Genomic DNA, 24,038 nt, shown 5'->3' on the forward strand with positions numbered 1-24,038 from the left:
ACGCATATTTTTAATTTAAGGAAACGTTCTAGCATTTCAGCTAAACTGGACCATCTTGTCTTGCAATCGATTATTAGTTTTAGCTCTCCGTGGAAGTGTTCCTCGACGTATTTCTTCAGTACAGCTTGTTTTGTTGGCGATTTCCTGAATAACTTTACTACTTTCCGTACTTTATTGATCACATGTTCATAAACGTTTTCTTCGTGTTTTCGCGGCTTGCTGCTCTCAATTATTTCAAAACTGCCATTTTCGTCTGTTTCGTCATCATTTTCATCATCATCGCTAACATCTTCAATACTTTGCGATATGTCATTTTGTACTGTGACAGATTTTGTTTTTTTGTATAATACATCCAGTATCGCTAATTGGATACCATGGGCTAGACATTTTTGATGATAAGCATTAACTGACTTTCCCATTTTTTTCATTACACTACAACCATCGGTAGTAAGACTTATAACGTCGGAGTCTAAATTAATATCAAATTCCGACAATCGTTCCTTTAATAAATCTACACAAATAGCAGCAGGCATACTACCAGGTATCTTAACAAGTCCTAAGTTCTTGTATTTAGCCCCATCAAAAAATGTTGAATGGATATTTACATTCATGTACCTTTTGTTTTGTGTCGACGTCCACTCGTCTAAGGTACAGCTAAATTTAACACCGGATGCCTTCAATTTCATTATTTCATTTAATGTTTGGGACTTAATGTAGTCGGCTTGTTTATTAACCATATTAGATATCGAAGTCACAGAAGACGGTAATGTATATTGCGACTTTTTGAACAACTCTCTTAAATCTTTCGATTCTACGAAAGTTCGAAATGGTATTCCGTCTAGTGCAGCCATTCTTGAAACTTTAACTTCAATTCCGTCAACTCTTTGAAAAAAATCTGTCATTTTTTTTTTTTTTCGGGTGGTTTATAAACTTCACCTTCACTTTTGTATTTGACGTCAGATGTGGAAGCCGCAGGTAGTACTTCGTCCTTTGATAATATCAAATTATGAATACTTTTAAGATGTTTATGAAGACCGCTGGTGTTTCCTCCTAAAGTCTTAAATATTTTGTGGCAGGTTTTGCATTTAGCAGAAGCATTATCTTTAGCTCGCAAAAAATAGCACCAAACGGAAGACTTATCATGCATTTTGGCAAGTACATCACAATAAAGCATGCTGTTATCTAAAACAATGAAAAATAACCATCACCACACAGAAACACGTTAAGACAAGCCATGTTAATATTTATCATTATTTATTTATCCATGAAGATTTTTTAATCACCAACCAAAATTTAATATTCATAATTTAATATACATTATAGTTTTATCACCCATTTAGTACTAAAATACGGATATGTAGAACCACAATTACGTCACGCGCAATAGCTTTTGCTCATTGCACGCTGTGTGAGTTAAGTGCCTCTTAAGCCTGCCCATTTTGATAACAAGAAAAATACTTTACGTATATATTTTAGGTAAGACATTCAAAGAACAACTGTCACAGGGTAAGCTCAGTTAAAGGTATTAAAAATCGTCTCTCTGAATGTAGGCATAATGATAATGATAATGGTCCCTACTATATTTAATAAACAAATTATGTAAATAGGTAACTACCTACCAGTTACCTAAACAAGAATCACTATAATTAATAAAATCGCTGTTAATAAAATAAAATGAAATTAGTAACGAATTTGGGCTTCACTAATTGATTAATATTCAAAATACGACTGCGCTGTCAGAAAATAAAGGGTTGAACAAGGTAATAACAAGAATCTAACAGCATGTTAAATCAACAGCACATCATGGTAAGTATAAAGAATTAGTATTCGTAATTATAGATTATTTTAAGCAATATGCATATTTCGCGCCATCAAACCGCCACAACAAACCAAACATTCACAAAATATAACGCAAATCGTTTAGCTAAATATAATTTTGTTTGTGACTTCTGCTTTCAAGATGAATAAGACACATACCTTTCAATTTATCTGCTAAGGAACACATCGTAGCCATATGATTTAAATTTTTTATAAAGAAACAATAAGTGAAGTTGTGCTTGTGAGCGTATTGTGTTTGAGGTTAGGAACTGCAAATTGCCATCACCACAGATTATCCTAACTTTCACTTTACTGTATTGCCAATGTAATAGCATCAAAAAATAATGGTAGTTTAGTAGATTTTTTTAGTGGATTGGTATTTTTTGCATATTATTTTATTTAACTAAGTCTCGTAAGTCTCGAAAACTAGAGTTGAGGTCTCGAGTCTCGAAAACACGACAAAATTGTCGAGACTCTCGGAATTTTCGAGACCGAGACTCCCGGGATGGAAGCCCTAGTTACTACATAATACTTTTCTCATAGATTTACATATAAATTCATTTAAAACATCCCAAAACGGGTATATCATATAAAAAATCATTCAACAATCACATAGCTCTCGGGTAAGTTTATATAAACATCACTTTCTATACAAACACGAATTAAAAACGTTAAATAAATACATAATATACAAAATCACTAGACGAAGGTGGAACAATTCTCAGCTCAGTCATCGAACGTTAAATCTCATTAGTAATACATAGATCTATGATCCAGTCGATCGATATTATTTCTTATATCTACAATGATAAGGTTCATATTAGAACTTTATATATTACAATATTGTTTAACCTTAGGCTCAAATTATGTGATAATTTGTGTAAGGCTTGCTCTAATGTTACCGTCGTATTGAGCAACTGTGGGCCGCCGCGAGGCCGTTGTGTCGACGTGACACTCGATATATTGTTACTTTTAATAACGCTGTACTGTTTGTCAATCGAGCCTTTAGGCCTTGAGCTTACTACAGAACGTTAATATACAAAAATAATGATATCAGGCTCGCTACATCGCACTGAGCCTAGCATAAATGCAACTACAGTGTCTACTGGCTATTCTCGATTCGTAATAAATGTCGTTTTTCAACATTGAGGAATTCGCTTTTAAAACCATATTTAAAATTTTAATATGGCGTTTTTTCCTCCGAACTCTTGTTTTCTTTCTTAACTACAAATGTAAGGCAGTGGAAAACCTTAAAGGAGTTTGCATATCCCATTGAATGGGTGTGTGTATACTTAGTGGCTATCTTTGACAGTGGTGGTGCTATATAAGGCGCGACTGCTTGAGGTACTGCAGCAGCAGCTGGTGCAGGAACTTGTACTGCTGCACGTTCTGTATCATGTTGGCGCGCTGCTGGTGCAGCATGCTGATCGTGCGCGGGATGTCTAGCTCCTGAAATTAGAGACAGAAGTTCAATATAGGATGTTGTTAAGGCGGGGGAATCGTCATGGACATGACTCCCTCGGTGGAGGGTGGGTATGTCAGACTCTTAGTGACAAAACTTGAACTGCCGTGCTACGTCAACCGCGTTTTTCGTTGTCGTTGTATGGTAATGCGTTGTAATCCACCGACACAGCGCGCGCCCCGGCGGCCGCCGCCCCCCTCGCAGGCCCACACGCCTGACCTGGTTGTTGTCGAGTATGTCGTGCAGCAGGTCCGCGGCCAGCGCGACCCCGCTGCGGCCGGCGCCCAGCTCGCAGCTCAGCAGCAGCGGCGCGCGCGCCCCGCCGCCCGCCGCCTCCGCCTCGCACGACACCCGCAGGCTGTTCACCTCCGACAGGAACGCTGCACAGCGACAACAACATACGTTGCAGACATACATTATATAAAAGGTACATGGATTCAGTGATAAATATTCAGTTTCGTAAAGCGAGATGTTCTTGATGCTAATGCATACTTTCTCGCTTTTACGCAACTCTTAACGTATAAGATAGTTGCTTAATAAACTTTATTACTCATTAGATCGACCATCAAGAATTATTATTAATAGTCAATGTGTGCGTGGCTGACCGAGGAAGTCGTGTGGATGCGGCGTGGCGCTGGCGGCGGGCCAGGCCGCGAAGTGCACGTGCCACAGGCTGCGGCGGCGCGCGCCCGCCCGCAGCGCCAGCCGCAGCGACGCGCCCCACCACGTGCGCGACGTGCTGCCCGCGCTCACCTGGAACTGGGGGGGCACGATGTTACTTACAGACTTATTAGTCATTTATAACACCTTCTGCACTTAGCGTTTTAATCCTTGTGTAGTGGCTGGTTTGACACACGTCAAATCACATGTAGAAATACATCTAAACTTAGGACAAACATTCGTGGATCACACAAACAGTTGAGTGAAGATCGAACCCACGATATGTTGACAGTCAGGCTTTGATATGATGACCTCAGCCAGTCCAACACAATACTTTTAGGGTACAACTTTCGCAGATCTTTACAATTTTTGACGTGACAACGTCTTAAATTAGGTTGCGGCTGGGAGTCACTTATGAAAAAGTGTAACGCCCGGTAACGTTACGATGAGTCACCGAACGAGAGAGAGGCCCGCCGAATGCCTTGCGTCTCTCTCCCACTCAACTATGATCGGTCTGCCGCGCGCGCAGCACTAGAGAATTAGGCGCATTGAATCGGCGCTTACATGTACAATGTTTTAGTAAACAAAATATATTTCTATAGTTAAAATTTGTGCAATTCTTATTTTCATTCAATTCCTTGTTCCTATTGTGCAATTTAATTATATTCATATCAATAAATATTCTACCGAGAAAAAGACGTTGTCACGTAAAATCTTCGCCCGTAAAACCGACTTTACAGGCAACCATTTTTTTTACGCATGTTTCTATTACAAAACAAATGAGGTCATAATTTATGCCAAAAGCAAAGATAATTCAACATCCAAATAAGTCCATCTCGTAATTCTTCTCCCACTGCCTAGTTCTTGGTAGCATTACAGTATGAATATAATAATTTTCATTTGACGACTGCATAAGAAAAGATACCTAAAGAAAAAAAAAAGAATATTATTCATTCTCTTTTTCATTTTTTTTATTCTACAACCCCAAGTGAAGTTAGTTGGTCCGTACCTTCCCGTAGTCCTTGGTGGTGTTGTCTGGCGGCAAGTAGTGCGGCTGCTGCGGGCCGCCCACGCGCGCCAGCAGCCCCGCGCCCACCTGCCAGGCCGCCGCCCACAGCAGCGCGCAGCCGCCGCCACAGGGACACGTCCCGCCCCCGGCCCCGCCCACACTCGTCGTCCCGCCCCCTGTAGAGCTCGGTAGGTTTCCTACTTTCGCTAATACGTAGAAGCGCTGCGTGCTACCTACTGTCATCTGTTAAATATCATAAGATTAAGCAAGATTTTGTGAAACTGTCAGTAAATAAGTAATTGTACTTTTAGAAATAGTGTAGGTGCACAATACTATGTAAAAATGAGCGTTATTATCGCCAGCAAACTGTTATACAGTTTGGCGATTTTTTTTACTTTCTATAATTGTATGCCTTTGTTTTGAATAAATAAATAAATAAAAAACATACACATTTTATTTTCCTCTTGTTGATTTCAGTCACATCTCTATCATTCTTTTACTCTACATCCGAACCACGAATAACTTTGAAAAATTAATTTTACTCAACCATTTCGTTTGCAATTTAGTCTTTTTAGTTATATAATTTTTGTCTCTATAACGTAGCTGTCCTTTTAAAATACAGACTTTATGAGGTTCTATAAAACAATAAAAAAAAATCATTCAGTGGGCTTCCTAAGCTTTATTATAATCTACTTTCTATTTTGTAGTTACCGTAATATGCGAGGCGTTGATATACCCGTGCGGGTTATCGGGCGTGGGATGTAGCCGCAGCCTGTTGTCGTCGTAGGGCAGGTGGTCGGTGCTGAAGCCGTTGTGTGGCGCGTGCTGCGCCAGTAGCGCCGTGCGGAACGACCCGCCGGACTCGCGGCCCTTGGGCAACTGCTCGAACGCGAATGATAGCTGCTCGTCCGATAGTTTCCGTTCCAGAATTTGAATCTGAGGGTTAAAACATTTAGAGTTAGAATATTTTAGTTGAAAATTTAATTAAGCTATGTTTCTGATCAATCTTATTTTATAAAAAAAGCCGACCCCAACATGGTTGGGGAAAGGCTAGGCCGATGATGTTGATTCTATTGAGACTAATTTATATTTGGGGTATACCTATACCGAAATCAAATACCGCTGGATTTTGGATGACTGACAATGTTGTAACCAAATGGATTACCGGATTTGTCAACACAAACCAGATGCCAACGCTTATGTTATTAGATGACAACAATTATAATGCTTATTGATTGTAACATTATATGTATTGCGAATGTCAACACAAACGCAGTGCGTCAACTGTTGTGATAGCATCATACATTGATGATCTGTTGACAAACATTGGACATAATGTTCGTCAGTTTGTATGAGTCATTGTGGCTTTTTAGCTATGCAATTAAGTGTTGTCTTTTTTGTAGCAATATAGTTGCAAGTTATTGATGAAAAGGGAACAGAGATGTGACTAACTAGATCCGTTACTAAAGAAATTTTATTTTTGTTGTCTGAAAAATAAAGTGAACATTTTAATTTTAATAACTTTGTACATTAATACAATATTTATAAAATAGTAATAACAGCTTGTCACAATATCATTAAGAATTCGCGGCTTCCGTGTTGTTTACACTGCAGTAGGAATGATAACATTGCCGAATTGTAAATAATTGTTTTCAAAACATATCGTCGCGACAATCTGGCGTCAATCAACGCTTATCTGATATTATTGTTATATTAACCAATTATGCAGGTATTGACGGTGCATTGTATGACGTTCTAATAGGTGCGTCCTTCTAGGTGTTTTAATTAAACTATTAACCATTACACGCTCTACACGGAGAAATATGGGAACAAACTCATGGCAAGAATAAAAAAAGTCGGTTTGAAAACTTTAGAACTCATTTAAATGTATTAACTGGCTATTGCGATTAAGAATCAAAATCGTTTACACTGTGTTATATACTTTAATAACACCTACACTCTGGTTATTAAAGTATATACGAGTATTCTTGTTTTAAGATTCATTACAAATCTGTCTGTGTTTATCAACCTTAGCTGACAGAACATGGTACTGGGTTATTCTGGCTTCCTTGATTAATCTGGTTTTATCTATAATATTCTAGGACTATTGTGCCTATAACTCAATGGAAATGGTACTTCTGACATGATGGGGGCAGACCTAACCGGTAAATATAAAAATATAAACAGATACATGGGATTGTGTTGACGACCTGTTGTGTTAGTCATTTATATGAAGTCATGTTTGTGTCATTATGCACATTTATAAAGACGTGAAGGATAATTAAGTTTAAACATATTTATACAGATAAGTTTCAAATATGTGCCTTATCATGATCTTATCTGAGTGAAGTTTGTTTGGTAGTTTCCCCGTTTTATAATTTATCTAAGGAAAATCCTTTTGTATTTACTAACACTGGGAAGCTTTTGGATCGTGAGACAATATTACGAAGTTATATTATGAATAAATTTATATAAATAGCAATAATTCTATATATTCCAAATTATTACGATTTATTAGTAAGAAAGTGGGTTATTTTTTAATTTCAGCCATCTATAACTTCCAATAAAATATTGTTAATTCTAGATTTCACTAGCTGTAACCTAACGCAAATATAATTGTTTAAAAGATATTTATTGTAATGAGTACTAACCATAGTCTCTTTGGTGATGCTGGGCGGCAGGGGCTGGAACTTGGGCAGTCCGGTGGACCAGCGGTGGGTGTGGGCTTGCGGCGCGGCGCGGCTGCGGCCCAGCGTGGCGGAGCGCGGCTCGGCCTTGCTGCGGCCCATCCACACGCCCCAGCGGCGCCGCTTCTTGTCCTTGCCGGGCTTGGCGTCCGCCTCCATGCTGCTGCTGGCCGAGGTCTCCAGCCCGCTGCTGTCGCCCACCACGATGGATGTGACGTTGTCGGCGGGCGCGCGCTGCGCCGACAGGCTCTGGTAGGGCGTGTCGTCGGCGGCGTGCAGCGCCAGGCGCTCGAGCGCGCGCGCGGCCGCCTCGTGCTCGGGCACGCGCGCGTCGTGCTCGGGCGCGCGCGCGGCGTGCTCGGGCGCGCGCGCGGGCACGTCCCCGCCCACTGAGCGCGGCGCGCTACCCGACCGCACTCCCTTGATGATCTGCGCGTTCACGTAGTGCCCGTCCGGACTGTCCGCCTTCACGCCCGCGTACGGAATGTTTGTGTTGGGCGACAAGTATTTGTTTATAGTGGGGTGACTGCTGTTTCGCTCGTTTAGTCGCGCGATCTCGTCCGTGGTGGTCAGGCTCTGCGCTCGGTCTCGCATTGTGATCTTGCCCTCGCTCTGCCACGGTAATGGGACGTTCTCGTAAATCGGCTCTTGGGTGTCGCCTATTTTAATTTGTTGTGACTGAGGTAGAACGACGTGGCGCTGGTAAGGTATCCTGTGCATCGGCATCGAGTACATAATATTCCCTCTTTCATCGTAAACTTTTTGAATGTTGTCGGATATGTGGTGGGGGTCTATAATAATGTGTGGTTTGGGGTCTAATACTGAGGCGAGGTTGTTGTATGTTCCGTGCGTGCCGGGCATTATGTTGGGCCGGCCGTAGTTGATATGACTAGTGTTGATATATCCTAGGTACTGTCTATTTAGCGCCGTCCGCGTCGACACTAGGTCTGGGCTGGATCCCGACACGTGTGAGTTGATATACCCTCTATGATAGTTCAGTGCTTGGCTAGCGACGGCGAGGTCCGGGGTCGAGTTGGAAGCTAAACCATTGGAGGGGTAGGGGGGCGGGGGTTTATACACATTAACATAATGTAACTGGTTTAAATCTGTTTGCACATTTGGATTTACTGCGAAGGGGTAGTTGGTGCCCAGGAATTTGAGTCCGTAGGGGTAGTCGTCTGTGTTGGGCTGTGCGAGGGCGGCGAGGGGTGCTAGAGGGGCGAGTGGGGCGAGGGGGGCGGTGTGTCGCGTGACGTCGGGGTACCCGCGCTGCACGTCGGGGTGCGAGCCGTAGGGCTTGGCCCCCGCCAGCCCCGCGTGGTGGTTCTGGTAGCGCAGCTGGGCCTCGGCGCGCTGCTGCTGGTACTTCTGTTGGACGGCCGTCTCGTAGTCGGGCGCCGGCCGGTATGAGGGTAAGAGCGCTCTGAAAACGATCGCATACTTAACATCTCCAAAATGTCGATTCTGATGAAGTTTTTTGATGACTATTCTGACTTTTCACCAGCAAGTAAATTGGACAATATAGACGGAGAATAACTTTATCTTTCCAAAGAAAAGGTCACATGTTGCACAAGTGCTCGGTTATATGAGGAATTACTTTGTCGAGTGACTGTACTGACTATTTCACATTTCAGTCGAGTGTGGAACCAATTCTATTCAATTCACTCGTAATCTCGTTACCTAAACCTTGTGTTATGACGCACGTCGTAAACTATTTGCTATGAATCAGATCCTAATATTTTCTACATTTCAAACTGTTTTGTGTATTCAAAGCGGTGCCATAATGTATACAATCCATTTCTGTGGAAAGGCACCCTTTATACTCATTGGTGGTACATTTAGGCATATTTGGGACATAAGCCTTTATGCTGCAACATTACTTGAGACAGACGTTCTTAATGTATCACTGCTTCATTATGAGTTCCGATGTGTCCCCAAAAATGCCTATACATTGTTAGTAAGCGATGTGACGTCGCGACTTTAGCGCAGCGGAAACTGTTGGGCACACATTCGCTGAGGTACAGCTAGAATGTCGCAATGCATACTTTCCTCACCACGTCTTAGTGGCTCTTCAGAAGTCCGATGCGCTGCCACAAAGTATCGTGGGCTATCTACAAATATTGCTATGTATAGCCAAATCCTGAATGAGCAAGCACTTGAGAGGTGACAATGTGACGTCATAAGGTACGCTTGCTACGTGGAACATCCAGAGCCTGTGTGACCACGAGCCATAACCACGAAAGGTTACTTTTACTGGTTTAGATTTATTTAAGAGGTAGTGTGGGGGATGGGTGTGTGGGGTTTAAGCTATAAGTGGCTAAGCTACAACCGCACAAGTCAATCCATCACAGGTTAAGCTACGCTTGGCGCGGTTGGACCGTAGATGGGTGTTCTTCTTTGTCAAAACGAGTTCTTCCGGGTTTCGGAAGGCACGTTAAATTATGGGTCCCGGCTGTTATTCCTACATTTTTGACAGTCGTTACAGATAGTCAGATGCTTGAAAAGTCTGACAATTAGTCTAACCAAGGGGTGTCGTGTTGCCCAGGTAACTGGGTTGAGGAGGTCAGATAGGCAGTCGCTCCTTGTAAAACTCTCTTACTTAGCTGAATCTGGAAGCAGACCCCAACATAGTTGGGAAAAGGCTAGATGGTTGATGAGGGGTGAGGGGGCTATTGGTGAAAGGTCTCCCTGGCGGTGTGAGTGTTACCTGCTCTGGTGCAGCGGCGGCGGCTGATGCTGCAGGTGGTGCTGGTCGGCCAGCTCCAGGCAGGACGTGGAGTAGGCGCGGTGTGCTGACGTCAGCGGCTCCAGCCGGGACACGCTGCCCAGCTCGCGCGCATCCAGCTCCTCGCGGCTGTCTGACAGACCGTGCTCCTGGAGAAAAAGGTTTAGTCATTCATATGTATAAAAAAGTACTATGACCACGATGACCACGGTTTTCGCTGCATGGATCGCCGGCTGATTGAAGTCATCATGAAAAACGATGAACGAGAAGCGTTTGCGTTATCCACAAATGCTTGTCCTGAGTCTGGTTTTGTTTGTGCATGTGACTTGAATGTTTGTGAAACCCCAGCGACATAGGGATTAAATTCCTTGTTTTGGTACAATTGTCGCCAAGCATAAATCACATGGTAGCACGTAAATATTACCACTTTGTTGTGGGGATAACTCAGTTTGGATCGAGCCTCAGTCGCGGCGTTACAACGTGACAACTATATTGTGGCTTCACTGGTGCGGCGCCGTAACACATTTTGCGCATTAGGTGTTATAACAGCTTTTAATTAACCGACCGAAATTACTACGTGTGCAGCTACTACTAGCTGATCTGTGGCGGCATTCATAGGATAATATAATATGATACTGAAAAATTACATATCTGTCGATTCTTAAAAAAATGTCACAGTCAGTTCAGTAGGTCCTATGATTTACTACCCCTACAACGCCTACATATCTACATAATACATAAACAAGAGATAAAACACAAATGCATGTAATAGCATCATAAACAAACCTATAACAAAACATCGACTCATAAACACCACATAATTAACTAATGGCATGTAATCAATTATTAAAAGTCAGTCACATGGCCACACTTTCACGTAGCACCGTATATTCAAACAATTTAACTTAATAACCGATACAGATACAGATCGCATTCGGAAGTGTACCGCATGCGATCATATCTCGCGATCAATAAAGCTGCCTGTTCATTGTGCTCGTGTGCTTGTTTGTCTTCCGGTCGCGCGTTTTCATTTACAGTTAGTTTGTTGTTCGATCATTGTTTGGGTATTCCTGTACATGTTGTTAACTTGGTCTGTTTTGTTGATGTTTCGAAGTGTATTCATTAAGTTTTTCGGACTGTGTCATAACAAGCGTGTAAACAAGGTTGCATCTTTTGGGTAATTTCAACAAGCAGGTCAGGGTTTTTGGTGAATATGAGACAGGATATATTTACACTGTATAAATTTTATAATGTACACAGCTATTTAAGAGAATATTATCGCGTCATTGAATCGCATCGGACAGTGAATGGGCAGCCTTAAGTGAAGCGGTGCGAGATGGCGCGAGCACTTTCATAGCGCGCATATCTAACTAATTGTTAATCGTTAACTGACGCCATCTACTGATTTATAAAGCTATGTCGCTGGAGCAAAAACTATAATGTACGTTAAGCATGGCGCGAGAGATATTTTGTCCACTTTCTGAGATCGATGGAGTGGAACTGATGGCGAACACTTCATTATCGGGTCACGGATGAGAAAAATTGCCAGAAGCGAAAACAAGTACTAAAATATTACTTTAAAAGTAGGCACTAATTGCTCTTCTGTTGCCCTTATTTTTTACATTGTATAAGTGTGTATGTCATCAGGAATGTAGACGACGACACATTAAAATTAGCTGTCTCGGACATGATGCAGGAGGCGGAGAATTGGGAGTTCAGGTACGGCTTGGGAGAAGCCTTTGTCAAGCAGTGGACCGAGATATGCTAAGTTTATTGATGAAAAAATTTATTCTATTGAGTTATTTACTAATGATTTAAAATCATGATAATGAAAAAAAGATTAGCAAAGTATTTCATTAATTACAAAAAAAACGACTCCCGCAGTCAGGAATTTAATACTCGTGTCGCGGGGGGTTTTAAAACATACAAATCACATGCACAAATACACCCAGACTCAGAACAAGCATAAGTGGATCACACAAATGCTTACCTTACGCGGGGATCGAACCCATGACACGTCGCGCTCAATAGGTTTGGCGTGGTGACCTCAACCACTCGGCTATCCGTGCATTCACATAGTAAACTGTAGTGTGGGATGTGTTTAAGATTTTCCGTCACTTCCAGGTTACCTGGAACTTGGGCCTGTGCTCGTCCCGCGGCGCCTCGCTGAGCGCGCTCTGGTGCTTCATGTAGAAGGTGTGCTGCTGCACGCACGACCACCACACGTACTTGCCGTCCTCGGGGCTCGCCAGGTTGAAGGACGCCGAGCCCGTCTGCTTCTGGCACTCGATGCTGAACGTTCGCTTGTGGTTTATCACGTTCGTTATGTCCATCCATCTGAGGGATACATTGGAGTTGTTAGTTTTATACTACAGAGAAGATTTTAGGGCCTATCTAAAAATATTTTTATACCTTGTTAGTTTTGTTTAAATTTAAATTTTAATTGTTTAAATATCGGAAGGCACGTTAAATTGTGGGTCCCGGCTGTTATTGACGTTACAGGTAGTCAGAAGCTTGAAAAAGTCTGACAGCCAGTCTTACCAAGGGGAGTCGTGTTGCCCAGGTAACTGGGTTGAGGAGGTCAGATAGGCAGTCGCTCCTTGTAAAACACAGGTACTCAGCTGAAACCGGTTGGACTGGTAGCCGACCCCAACTTAGTTGGGAAAAGGCTAGGCCCATGATGAGTTTTGTTTAAATATGTTAAAGAATAGTCAAGTTCGCCGAAAACTGCAGACATACATATTAAATAACATGGAATATGTTTGCATGAGGAGGCAATTAGAATTGTGTGGTGAGTTTTTTTTAGCATGAAAAGTATTTGCACTGCCAAGAGCGATAATTGTTGTTTGAACTACCAACGCTGGACTGGTCTGACAAGTAAAAACATTTTTAAAATATGAGGTTCTAACGAAGCTCACTGAGCCCGAAATAAGCAACCTTATATATAAAAAAAAATCTTATTGATGATAAATTCTACAGGCATACTTTTTGTATTTCGATCAACTATCTGCAGCTGTAGTAAAATCTGCATTTTAGACTTTACATTTAAGAAAATGTACTTCTATATTTTATTAGTCTATTACAAATTCCTGCCGCTATAAAAGGAGGTCAGATATAAGTTGTTAGGCGTCAAACTAGAGCCTCGTGCCACTGAGCTAGAAACTACATATTATGAGTATAATAAAACTGGTGCGACGACTAGACTACGAGGAATGGGTATTATTGTTCGCCGGTATGTTTGTACCAATTCTTTGGGATTAATATTAAACTCTGATATCAAGCAATAAATATTAAGACGAGTATTTATGAAGTGAGATTTAATAACTTCAGTTTTAGGTCAGATGGAATTTGCTGTATTGTTTTATGTTTGTAAGTAATCAATCTATGAATGTGGCGTCTTATGGTGTCGTGAATAAAAATGCAGAATAGAATTCCTATATTTATACATGATACGACTGTGTAATAAGGAGTGTAATTGTGTTGCCAATGAATTTACTATCATTTTCTTTATAACTTGGTGATCAGGCAATTGCTTGTAGGATCGAATCCAGGCTAGTACCAATTTGCCTTTTTAACTTACTTAATCATTGTAAGACACCAACGGCAAACGGTACGTCTTAAGGATACCTGAGTTAAATGACATCAAGACCACATCACATCACAACATATTTATCCATTTTCCTAAAAACAAGGGTTTATGTTGGCTCTCCTACTATAAATACCGTGACAAAGCATCTCATGCAACATGAATATTGATACGGTCAATTAATATGATCACGCTATTCGTGAATGAAATCGATTAACGAATTAATTAAACATCACTAGATGGTACATTGTAACAACATAATCTTTAGACGGGGTTAGTTACCTGTGCGTTTACGTTTATAGCCTAAAAAAGGGATAATTCTACCACTTATTTAAAATAAGACTTAATCATGTAGAAGCAGGTTAGCGCACTACGCGGTATAGAGTGGCGTCTTTTACTCCAAAGATGATAATAGACAAACAGGGAACATATGTAGCTCCTGAGGGACATCACCCCTGTTGACGTAGTTCATTCTCTGAACAAAACGCGACTAGACTTTCGTTTACTTTGAAATATTTTATAAATCCCTCTTCAAAGACTAACCTTTAATACTTTAACTGCGGATTCATATTTTTATTTGAGCAAACTTGGTGTTTACTGTACAGTTATCAGCACAGATATAAATGTTGTCTAAACACCTGATGTTATGGCTTCAAATGAAACATTCCTGTCTTTATTGGAACATCCAATAGCGATCCTTGAATAAACTTGAACTGCGTATTACTTTACGGAGTGCACATTTATGTGGTTTGCACAATATTGATTTGTTTAAGATGCCATAATATGTTAAAACTAGAAATAATTGTGTCTAATACGAGATATATTTTCATAAGAATGCTCATGTATCGTACGGTTTTACAATCTCGGGACCAAAATACTTTAGGTAACTAGGCACCAGGACTGGAAATTGTATTCTAAAATGATTGTACAAAAAGTTAAACTGCAGCGAAGTGCAAAGTAAGAAGTTCTCAACGACAAAGGCCGCAGTAATTAAACTTAAAATAATATTTCTCACTTCCCGCCGCTCTCCAAGTCTTGGGCTCCGGCCAAATACAAGAGCTGAGGTATTTATTACATTCGTATGCGCTAATTGTTCCATTTCAGACAAGTTAACAGTGCCAAAGATTTTTGTAGCTTAGCGGATGGCGGACAAGTGGGTTATTATATGGTAAGGTAAAGAAAATTAGGATGTAGAAAGTATTTGCGAGTCTGTTGATGTGCAGTGGGATCATGAGAACATCTGTACTGTTTCACAAAAAATAGGAATCACGAAACTGGTAGCTTAACTCCATCAAAAAGAGAAGAATAAGACGTTGTTTCCAACAGGGATTCATAAAGAGGGAATGATTTTAGTAAGAAATAGCAGGACCAAGGATATGACTTCAATTTCATATGAACTAATTGAAACTAATATATCTGATTGTATTGGCGATTTATCAACTAACATTATTGCATTAGTTACCTAGACAGACCCGTAACGAACAATGAACTACGATAAGTGTTCAGGATTTTTATGTAAATATTGTTGTATTGAAGATAGGGTATCTATTCAGTATGTAATTATGTGTCAAGTTAGTCTTTCATGCCGTGTTGTATGATGATTACTTAAACCTTTATTATTTAAATCTTTTTTTGACAACCTGTAAAAGTAATAGGTACATGGACTAACTATGCTTGGAGAAAAAAGGCGCCACAAGTCTTTCCAGTAAAACCAACCATACTTTTTCCTATTTTCACAAACCAGTCTGGAAGGAACGATTTCGCAAGCTACTGCGACCAAACCAGATTTACATGGACTTCCTGCGCTTTGGGGTGGAGTCGTACCGGACTGCTATCAACTGAAACCGATAAGCGTTTCTACGATCCTATGTGCCGCGGGCTAGGAGGGAAGGATTAATAAAACCTTTGCCGAAATTTACTATTATAAGTAAATGTTTTATTAAATGGAAATAATACCGTGACAAAACATCTACATGCTACAAGGCTAAATATTGAAATGCGTGAAGTAAACTTATTAATACAGAATACTACGGATACAGGCACCGATATAATTGGAGAATAACTCTAGAAAGTTGTTAATGCCGATGTAAACTAAAAGTAATAACATTCCACATATTTATTGCTAATTCATATGTAACGAGACTATTTTGCTTCTTGTTTAATGTAATCAATTTTAGGTATACTTTCGCCAACATTCAATGAATAAATTTAAAAAGTATTTCTTACAGAAAGTAAGTAAGTAATCGCCAGAATGGTAATATGTTGACGACTGTTAAAGTATTTACGGTCAGCTAAAACTTTACGTGAATGTCGATTTGTCGGTTAGTTATACTACAGACCAAAGCCGGGATAATCGTGTTTAAAAATTCAATATTACATGGTTTAAGGTCCGCTCCGGACCTAGGTACTTTTCTGTGCCTAGTCCATAATTATGATACTAAAATTTTTACCACTTGACATTGTGGAATAAAATAAAGTAGGTGTGTCTTGTGCTCTTTTTCGTATGGCTGATGTAAAACCTGGCTAAATATGTCATAATAAGGAATAAGTAACCTGTAGAAATGTGGTGTCTCGCTCGTTTCTGTCAGTACTCTGATGCCGGTGAGTGAGATGGCGATGGTGACCTCGCTCTGGTTGAGCTGGTCGCGCGCGCTGAACATCTCCTGGCCGTAGCCGCGTAGCTGCTGGCACGTCGTGATAAACCCCTCTTCCGCTTGCGCCTGCGATACAAATTACACATATAGGAGTAAGAACAAATGGAAATTCAAATAAAGTAAACTCGTAAGAGACATAAAAGAATAAGTTGATATTGATGACATTTACAACGATGTAGCTATAGCGGGAATATAGAAAATAGTATAATTTCACGAGTCTTCGGCCAGAAGGATTCCATTAGGTCAGATAATATATTTTCGTTGATTAATTTTAAGGATTCGAAAACATTCGTCTCATATTTGAAGAGTGAGGTTCTGTCGATCGGAAAAATTGACCACGGATTTCAAACGAGATTTTTACCTCACTGAATTTACATTGATGATGGATCATCGGGTAAATAAGCCTTTGTAAAACGAAAAAAAATAGATCTTGATACAGAAAGAAAGGAATTTATCAAGATTTTGTTGTATGCAAATGCAAAATTCGTCAATCTAACTAGTAACATTATTAAAAAAGTACGCACACTAGTGGTGTACTATGTAGGCGTCACTCTGAGGTGTGAAGAATTGATTCCATTCACATTTGGTACCACGCACTCGTATATTAATTTAATAGTACTCCAGTGTACGTGAAGCGTACTCCTTAGGCTTGGTAGTGTGGCCAATTGACAGTTCAAGCATACCCGAGGACCTACTAGTAATTTATTTAAGTAAAACTCTTGGAAATGTTGAAGTGAGATGGTGCTCTAAGCCGCGTTGATGCTGTCTCACTTCAAGAACTGATACAGCCTTACTAAATGTGGTGGTGCTGTGTTTATTATAGCCTTCACTCAATGAAGACCATGTCCATTGTACATTTCAGTAGTACGATACTGTTTGTAGTCTGACCCGATCTTCGGTTTTTTTAGCATAACAGATGATTGCGTATTTGATTAATTAATTTATTACATAGTTTTCTATCAGCAAGTAAACAAAATATTTTTTTAGTGGTTTTGCTTAATTAAAGAAAATTGCTTAGGTAAACATTATGCAGCTATCTTAATGATTACTTCGTGGTCGTCTGGTGCAGTGCAGCAGTTCCTTTGTCTTATAACACAAGATTCAATGTCTCTGAATTACTTATATATTACAGACCTCTGACACCAAACATACATTTGTTTAAAAACCTAGCAGGTCGTATTCTTTCATTGTTTAATTAACGCTCAGTTTTCCCGCCATTTATAAACACTAGCGTATGAGATCGTTATCGCGCTAACAAGACATGGTGATATTTTAAAAGGCGTATTACAAAGGTGTTGGCTGACAAGTGTTATCAATTATACATAATGATTACATTACAGATAACGCGAACACTTCACAACATATTTTCTTTTTGTAACACTTTAGCGGCTTGCCTGCAACTTGTTTGTTGAGAGACATTGATTTTTCAGATGCCTTGGTGATATTCTACATAATATATTACGAGCAGTCGCCCGCAGCTCTGTCTGCGTGGATGTTACGTTTATCATTGTTTAGGATGATTCTTTATTTTTTTAATAAAAGTGTAACAAAACTTCGTACATCCACACAAGCTTTCGAGTTTAGGATATTACAGTAGGATTAGAGATTGCGTTTCCATTTATGATTTTTTTACAAACCAACCGTGATGATTGCTACTACGACTGTAACATTCCTCAAATTTCAAAATTTGTTGTTTAGAATTTACCCGTACGGAAATTCTCTTTCGAAGTTCCAGTGTCTGCAATTGTTCATCGTACAATCAAAACAATTTCTGAATTAGAAACTTCTAAGTATCATGTAGCATTTACTAATTCGTTCAGCTCTTACGAACTGAACATGTCATTAAACCAAACAGCTTGGAACACAAGTAGGAAGCAGGTTTAACGAGGTATAGTTGTTGACAATCGAATGCAATGGCAAAGAAAACTTCACTTTCATCCGCTAATTAATGCGTTCATGGCTTTGCAACGCAGAGTATTTCTTCTTGCTTATTAAAGAGATTACAGTTTTTGATGTTCCAGCGATTGCTTTGGAAAATTGTTTGCATTAAGATTTAAGACATCGTTATTTTGTCGTTTTGGTAAATATTTTACAATAGTTTACAAAACTAAAGAACGTTCTGTCGCCTCACGAATTTATTAATTAAAATAGTTTCCATACTTTGATTAAGATCATTGATCGAAATTATCTTCGCTGTAGCTAGACAGGAACAGATTTTGAACAAAAGTTATACTGATCGATAACTTATACAGAGTTTAAGAGGGATTTTATGAAGAAATGGGTTGACTTCTTAACAAAAAGGTTTCTTGACGTGCTTTAGTTTAATACGTGCGATGCGCAAAAATGATTATTTTTTTATCCTAACTAATAACTTTTATGAAGAAAGGATACGCCTTTAATTTATACCATGATTTAGTTTCTTTGTTACCTTTTCGTGGTTAAGCTGCTTAACCAATTTCGGCGACATTTAATACTCCAAAAAAGGACATAGGCTGCTTTATGTCGCGTAGACTCCCACGCGGGCCAAAACCTAGTTAGTTGTTACGAACGTTATCTCACCATCAATATTAACAAAGTTATTTCAGAAACATTATTAAAGTTCTGACTCCTGTCCGTAGATAACTCTGCAACAGTCAGTAACAGTAAAAGTTCCATTCCAAGTATACTGATTAAATTAACTTGTAAACAGTTATAAATAATGTATTCTCGGCGTGTCCCTGACAGTTTTACAAACTGTCTTAATTGGATTATAATGTTATTCTGCACAGATTACACAGTCGCATTCCTTTGTATTGTTTACATCGTGATTTTTATCTCTGCCGCCTTATTTATATGGTTTAAATTAGTATAACAGGTAATTATAGCATAGATTTATTTTTAAAGTATGTTATTTCTTTACATAAAAGCTTACCAAGTCTTTTTTATATGTTAAAATGTGTGATAAGTCTTCTGTTTATTTTATCATTATAATTTAACTTTATTAATGTAAATTTATTCCATTATGATTTTTTTATTTGTTTACAAACATTTTACTTGTTTATAATATGTGAACACAACTAAAAAAAACGATATACCTACTTCTAATTCAAAATACATTTTAACTCCATAATCATTAAACATACACCTTGTATTTCTTATGGGAAAATTTGGCTCACTATAAATGGTATAGCCATACAATAGAAGTGATACATCAGTTACAAGTTAAGTTTATAAATTGTAACTGAGATGTGACATGAGCATCCTCCCAACTGTTTCCCACACTTATCTCACTGCTGGGAACGTTTGTATCATGTATGATACCATTAAACAGTGTCTTATTAAACATTATTCAATTTGTAACTGTCTGAAATAAATACAGATTAGGTACTCTATGTAAGATATTGTGTGTTTTTATCAACAGGATTAGCTTCTAAGTATAGGCTTAAAAGGACTAAAATAACTAGTCTTTTAGGCCTTCACAGCCTAATTCTTTAAGAAGGTTATTGGCTTTGTATTAGTATAATCCAAAAAGGATCAAGCACAGCTTAGTCAGATATAAAGGCAAATATTGAGATTTCTACTGTTTTTTTCTCTTTCTCAATTGTTTGGTTAATAATTAATGTTTTATAATAATTATCAAGACATTAACATGTATAATTGGATAGTTATAACATACAGATATATTTAGTAAAATTTACCCAAAGGTCAACTTTGTGTATGTTTAAATGAGAATCATGTTTATAAATAAGGAGCACTGGCTGGCGAGCCACTGTCACTCACTATTTTTAGACCACCGCTCCAGTTATTTGTACATTTCTGATTGATAAACAGTTCATGATAAATATATGTATAAGTATCGTAAAGTATGGTGGGAAGCATTTTGGATGTCACTGGAAAAAGTATTTGAACTAATAAGTAATTCTTAATTTTGAAAATATTGTCAGGCTTTTTATAATCTCTTTCATGAATTAAATTGAAAAAAAATTAAGTAAAATATCTAAAAATACCTGAGACATGTTGTGTAAGGCCATGTGGTGTTGTATAACAGCCTCAGTGAGCCCACTCCAGCCGGCCAGTCTCCGCCAGAGTGCTTCCATCAATAATTTGTCCACCATCTAGCATTTGTTTAGGAAATGTCAACAAATTCTTAAGGTATTCCACTGTGTGTCGCTCCCGGTCATGGTTTCCATACTCTGCTTGTCTACTGTACGACGCAAGCACCACAGCTTGCTGGCAATCACATATAATCCTGCCTTCTATCAGGTCATTCTTCAGTTGCAAGAAGTAATGGTACCTGGTGACCTCATCTGTGATCAAACTAGTGCCAGAGATGACGTAGTACATGACCCGCAGGTACAGCTGGTGAGAGGACGCGTACTTCTCGAGCTGGCGCTTGAGCGGCCTCTCGAGCTGCACCCAGCGCGGCTGCTGCGTGCGGTTGACATAACGCAGGCCGAACAGCTCCGGCTGCGTGATGGCCTGCCGCTGGCACACGTTGTCGAGGCACTCCTGCCCCGTGCTGTCCACCGACAGCGTGCAGTCCGCCACCCCGCCATCCAGCAGCTCCACACTTATCACAAACAAACTCTTCGACGCAACATTGTACTGCCGCGTCTTCTTCAACTTCAACTTGAAAGGCATCTTCCGAAGCTACCCGCCACCAATTTGCAATAACATCACATAGGAAACAAACGTTACGTTTCGTTTATGGCTAAGGAATGTAGGAAACGATGCATCCGTTACGCGCGCCACATATTTATGACATTTCGTACTGAATTCGCGACGTAATACTGGTCACTTGAACTAATTAGTGTTTCAGTAGCGATGACGTTGATGTATCGGCAAAAAGCAATAAAACTTGTCGAGTAAACACATATGTATTATGAAAATAAGAAATTCACGTTCACAACATTGAAGCCATCGAGAAAGTGACAAGTGACATGACAGTTCATACAAGTGTTGCCATAATCAGATTCGAAAAAGCTACCTCTACTAATTGCAGGAAAAAAAACAATTTCTTAATAAAAAAAAAATTATGTTTGTATTCAAAAGTCTTGTACATTATTAACGTTTTCGGGATAATATAAACAGCAACTCGCTCTTATTTGGCCATTTTCTTATCACTACACCATAAGTTGCGTTAACGCATAATAACATGTTAGTCACTGGTTTCTGTTCTAATAAATGATTTTGATTTGATGAACTGTTGCATATTACAATTAGAATACTTGTAACATTTATTTTATCATTTGAAATACACAAGGGACTTTCTAGAAAACCCCACTTTCTACTCTTTCTATAAATGGTACATAGGTTAACACAAAGAAAAACAAACAAAAAACATTATTAAAAAAAGTATAATCGAACACCATCTAAAAATAACGAGTGTATAATAACATAATATTTAGTTAACTCTGACCCCACAACCGAAGTGATATGACTTTTCATGTGGTAGCTCGGCTCTGCTTCTCTTTATGCAGTTTGACCCAGTCCAGGGGCTCCCGAAGAACTTTGAGTAACTTCTCCTCCGGGGAATCCTCTTTCGGAACATGCATGTACTCCCATTTCTGTAAATAAATTCAATAATTAGAAACGCGGTTTTCGAGAAGATCGTCCAATTAGAAAATTCGCGGTTAGAATTGAAAAAAATATCATGTTATCAAGTGTCTCTTAAGCACTTTTGTAATCTAAGGATGTCGTATGGGTAGATTTTGTTACTTTTGCCTTAAAAACTAAAATTACTCTAATTTAAAAACGCTTGCGCGATGAAAGTTGTGAGAATAAGAAATGATTTATCGCATTGTGTAGCTAGTCAACCGATACTAACAGCGTTAAGCGGCAGCGACATAAGGATGGACTCGTAGCGCGCCTCGGGCGTGTGCAGCCCGAACTTGGTGCCGCGGTCGTACATGAGGTTGAACTCCACGTAGCGCCCGCGCCGCAGCAGCTGCCACTGCCTCTCGCGGTAGCCGTACCCGTCTTCCTTATGCTTTTTAACTGTCCATAATAAAAAATAGTATTACATCCAGCTAAAACTGCAAGAGATCACGTACATAGTAGAAGTCTATCTGTTGCTTAAAATCGTTTTGATAGTTATCTTAGATCTGATGAATCCGGAAGTAAGCGAGATCGATTATTGTTCGATTAGCTTTTTCGGAACTTCTGGTGAACGCAAAATTAATTTTCGACGAACTCATAGGTGGATTTAACTATTAATTATATAGTTGCCACGTATTTTTTTCAGGCCAAAAACTGACGATTGCTTCAAATATTTTTTCAATACATGCCTAAAAAAATATATTTTACTGTATTTACCAATAGGCAGATAACTAGGTATGACGGCTTCCGCACAAGATGTGACGAACTTGAAGGCGGACTGCTGGTCAGGCGTGTCCAGGTCATCAAAGAAGATGCCACCGAGGCCGCGCCGCTCGCCCCGGTGCGGGATAGAGAAATAATCGTCACACCATTTCTTATATCTGGAATACATTTTGTTTTCCACGTTATTTTCTTGTGTAAAATAGTAGGAATCTGTCGGGGCAAATAAGGCGAACCGTTCAGCTAACATGACATGTACTTATAAGACATAACGGTTATTTCCAAATTCAAAGTTAAATTGGATGGAATGTTGCCAGTTTCGTAAAATAGAATTTCTACCAAATCGGTTTAGTTAAATATGTTTTAGAAATTGGCAGAGGTGAAATAAATTGGATGACATTTAGAAATATTTTCACACTTACTAGCAACGGGTTCAAGATCATGAGCAACGTTAGACACGATAAGGGTTAAAAAACGACAAGTCATTTCTGTAACACCTGAAATAAAACAAAACGCAAAAAGAACAAAATTACAATAAAAAAATATCCGATATACAATTCCAATGATCAGAATTGATGTCTAAAATCATTTGGGACAAGGATAAAAGATCATCAAAGATATCTTCTTCAAGTAATATCCTATTTCGTAAACCTCGTTATTAAATTTTAGCACAAAATGGCTACCAACTCGTATGTTTATAATAATATGAATAGATTTGTCAGTACTAGTCTCGCGGTATCGGTATCACATCCTGCGGTGGCTATATTGCGTTGCGGTTCAAATTTATTGTTATATCACCTAACTAAAGTGTATGTGGTTGATATATTAATTTAATTGACTCAAAATTGTTATTTTAAAGTGCGGTAAATACGGTCGAATTGTAACTTATGAAATTATTTCATTTGAACGAAATATTTAATGTAGTTCATAGCCTACTTAAAAAAAAAGTCATACTTAAATCAACCTTATGATAAATCAAACTTTCCCAAAAGCTGATACTTAACTTTTAAATGCAATAACAATGCATCAAACTAGTTAAACGAACTTCATATTTATAAACCGATCCGCCTATTACGAGTCTATCTGAAATTCTCAGACACGAAAAAAGAAATAGTAGCAAGGGGTCGACGCACCCGTATT

General features: G+C 39.2%; 2 protein-coding genes across 2 annotated transcripts; both read right to left on the bottom strand.

The window, feature by feature from the left end:
* Positions 1-2,343: 2,343 nt before the first annotated feature.
* Positions 2,344-21,566, bottom strand: LOC113500185 (tyrosine-protein phosphatase non-receptor type 21-like). Its single transcript, XM_026880896.1, is given in 11 exon segments — positions 2,344-3,267; positions 3,500-3,792; positions 3,877-4,039; positions 4,950-5,192; positions 5,661-5,885; positions 7,601-9,059; positions 10,344-10,510; positions 12,491-12,698; positions 16,501-16,667; positions 20,588-20,638; positions 20,640-21,566. Coding segments are annotated over 11 exon segments (3,687 nt in total). The 5' UTR covers positions 21,222-21,566; the 3' UTR covers positions 2,344-3,138.
* Positions 21,567-21,919: 353 nt separating this feature from the next.
* On the bottom strand, positions 21,920-23,085 carry LOC113500284 (oxygen-dependent coproporphyrinogen-III oxidase-like). The gene is made up of 3 exons (XM_026881006.1): positions 22,896-23,085; positions 22,408-22,577; positions 21,920-22,147 (listed from the first exon to the last, which is right to left on the bottom strand). Exons 1-3 carry the CDS (start codon positions 23,068-23,070, stop codon positions 22,025-22,027), a joined length of 468 nt encoding a protein of 155 aa, XP_026736807.1. The 5' UTR covers positions 23,071-23,085; the 3' UTR covers positions 21,920-22,024.
* Positions 23,086-24,038: the final 953 nt, after the last annotated feature.

Source organism: Trichoplusia ni, chromosome 13 (assembly GCF_003590095.1).
Source record: "Trichoplusia ni isolate ovarian cell line Hi5 chromosome 13, tn1, whole genome shotgun sequence".
In the NCBI taxonomy this organism is placed as follows: Eukaryota; Metazoa; Arthropoda; class Insecta; order Lepidoptera; family Noctuidae; genus Trichoplusia; species Trichoplusia ni.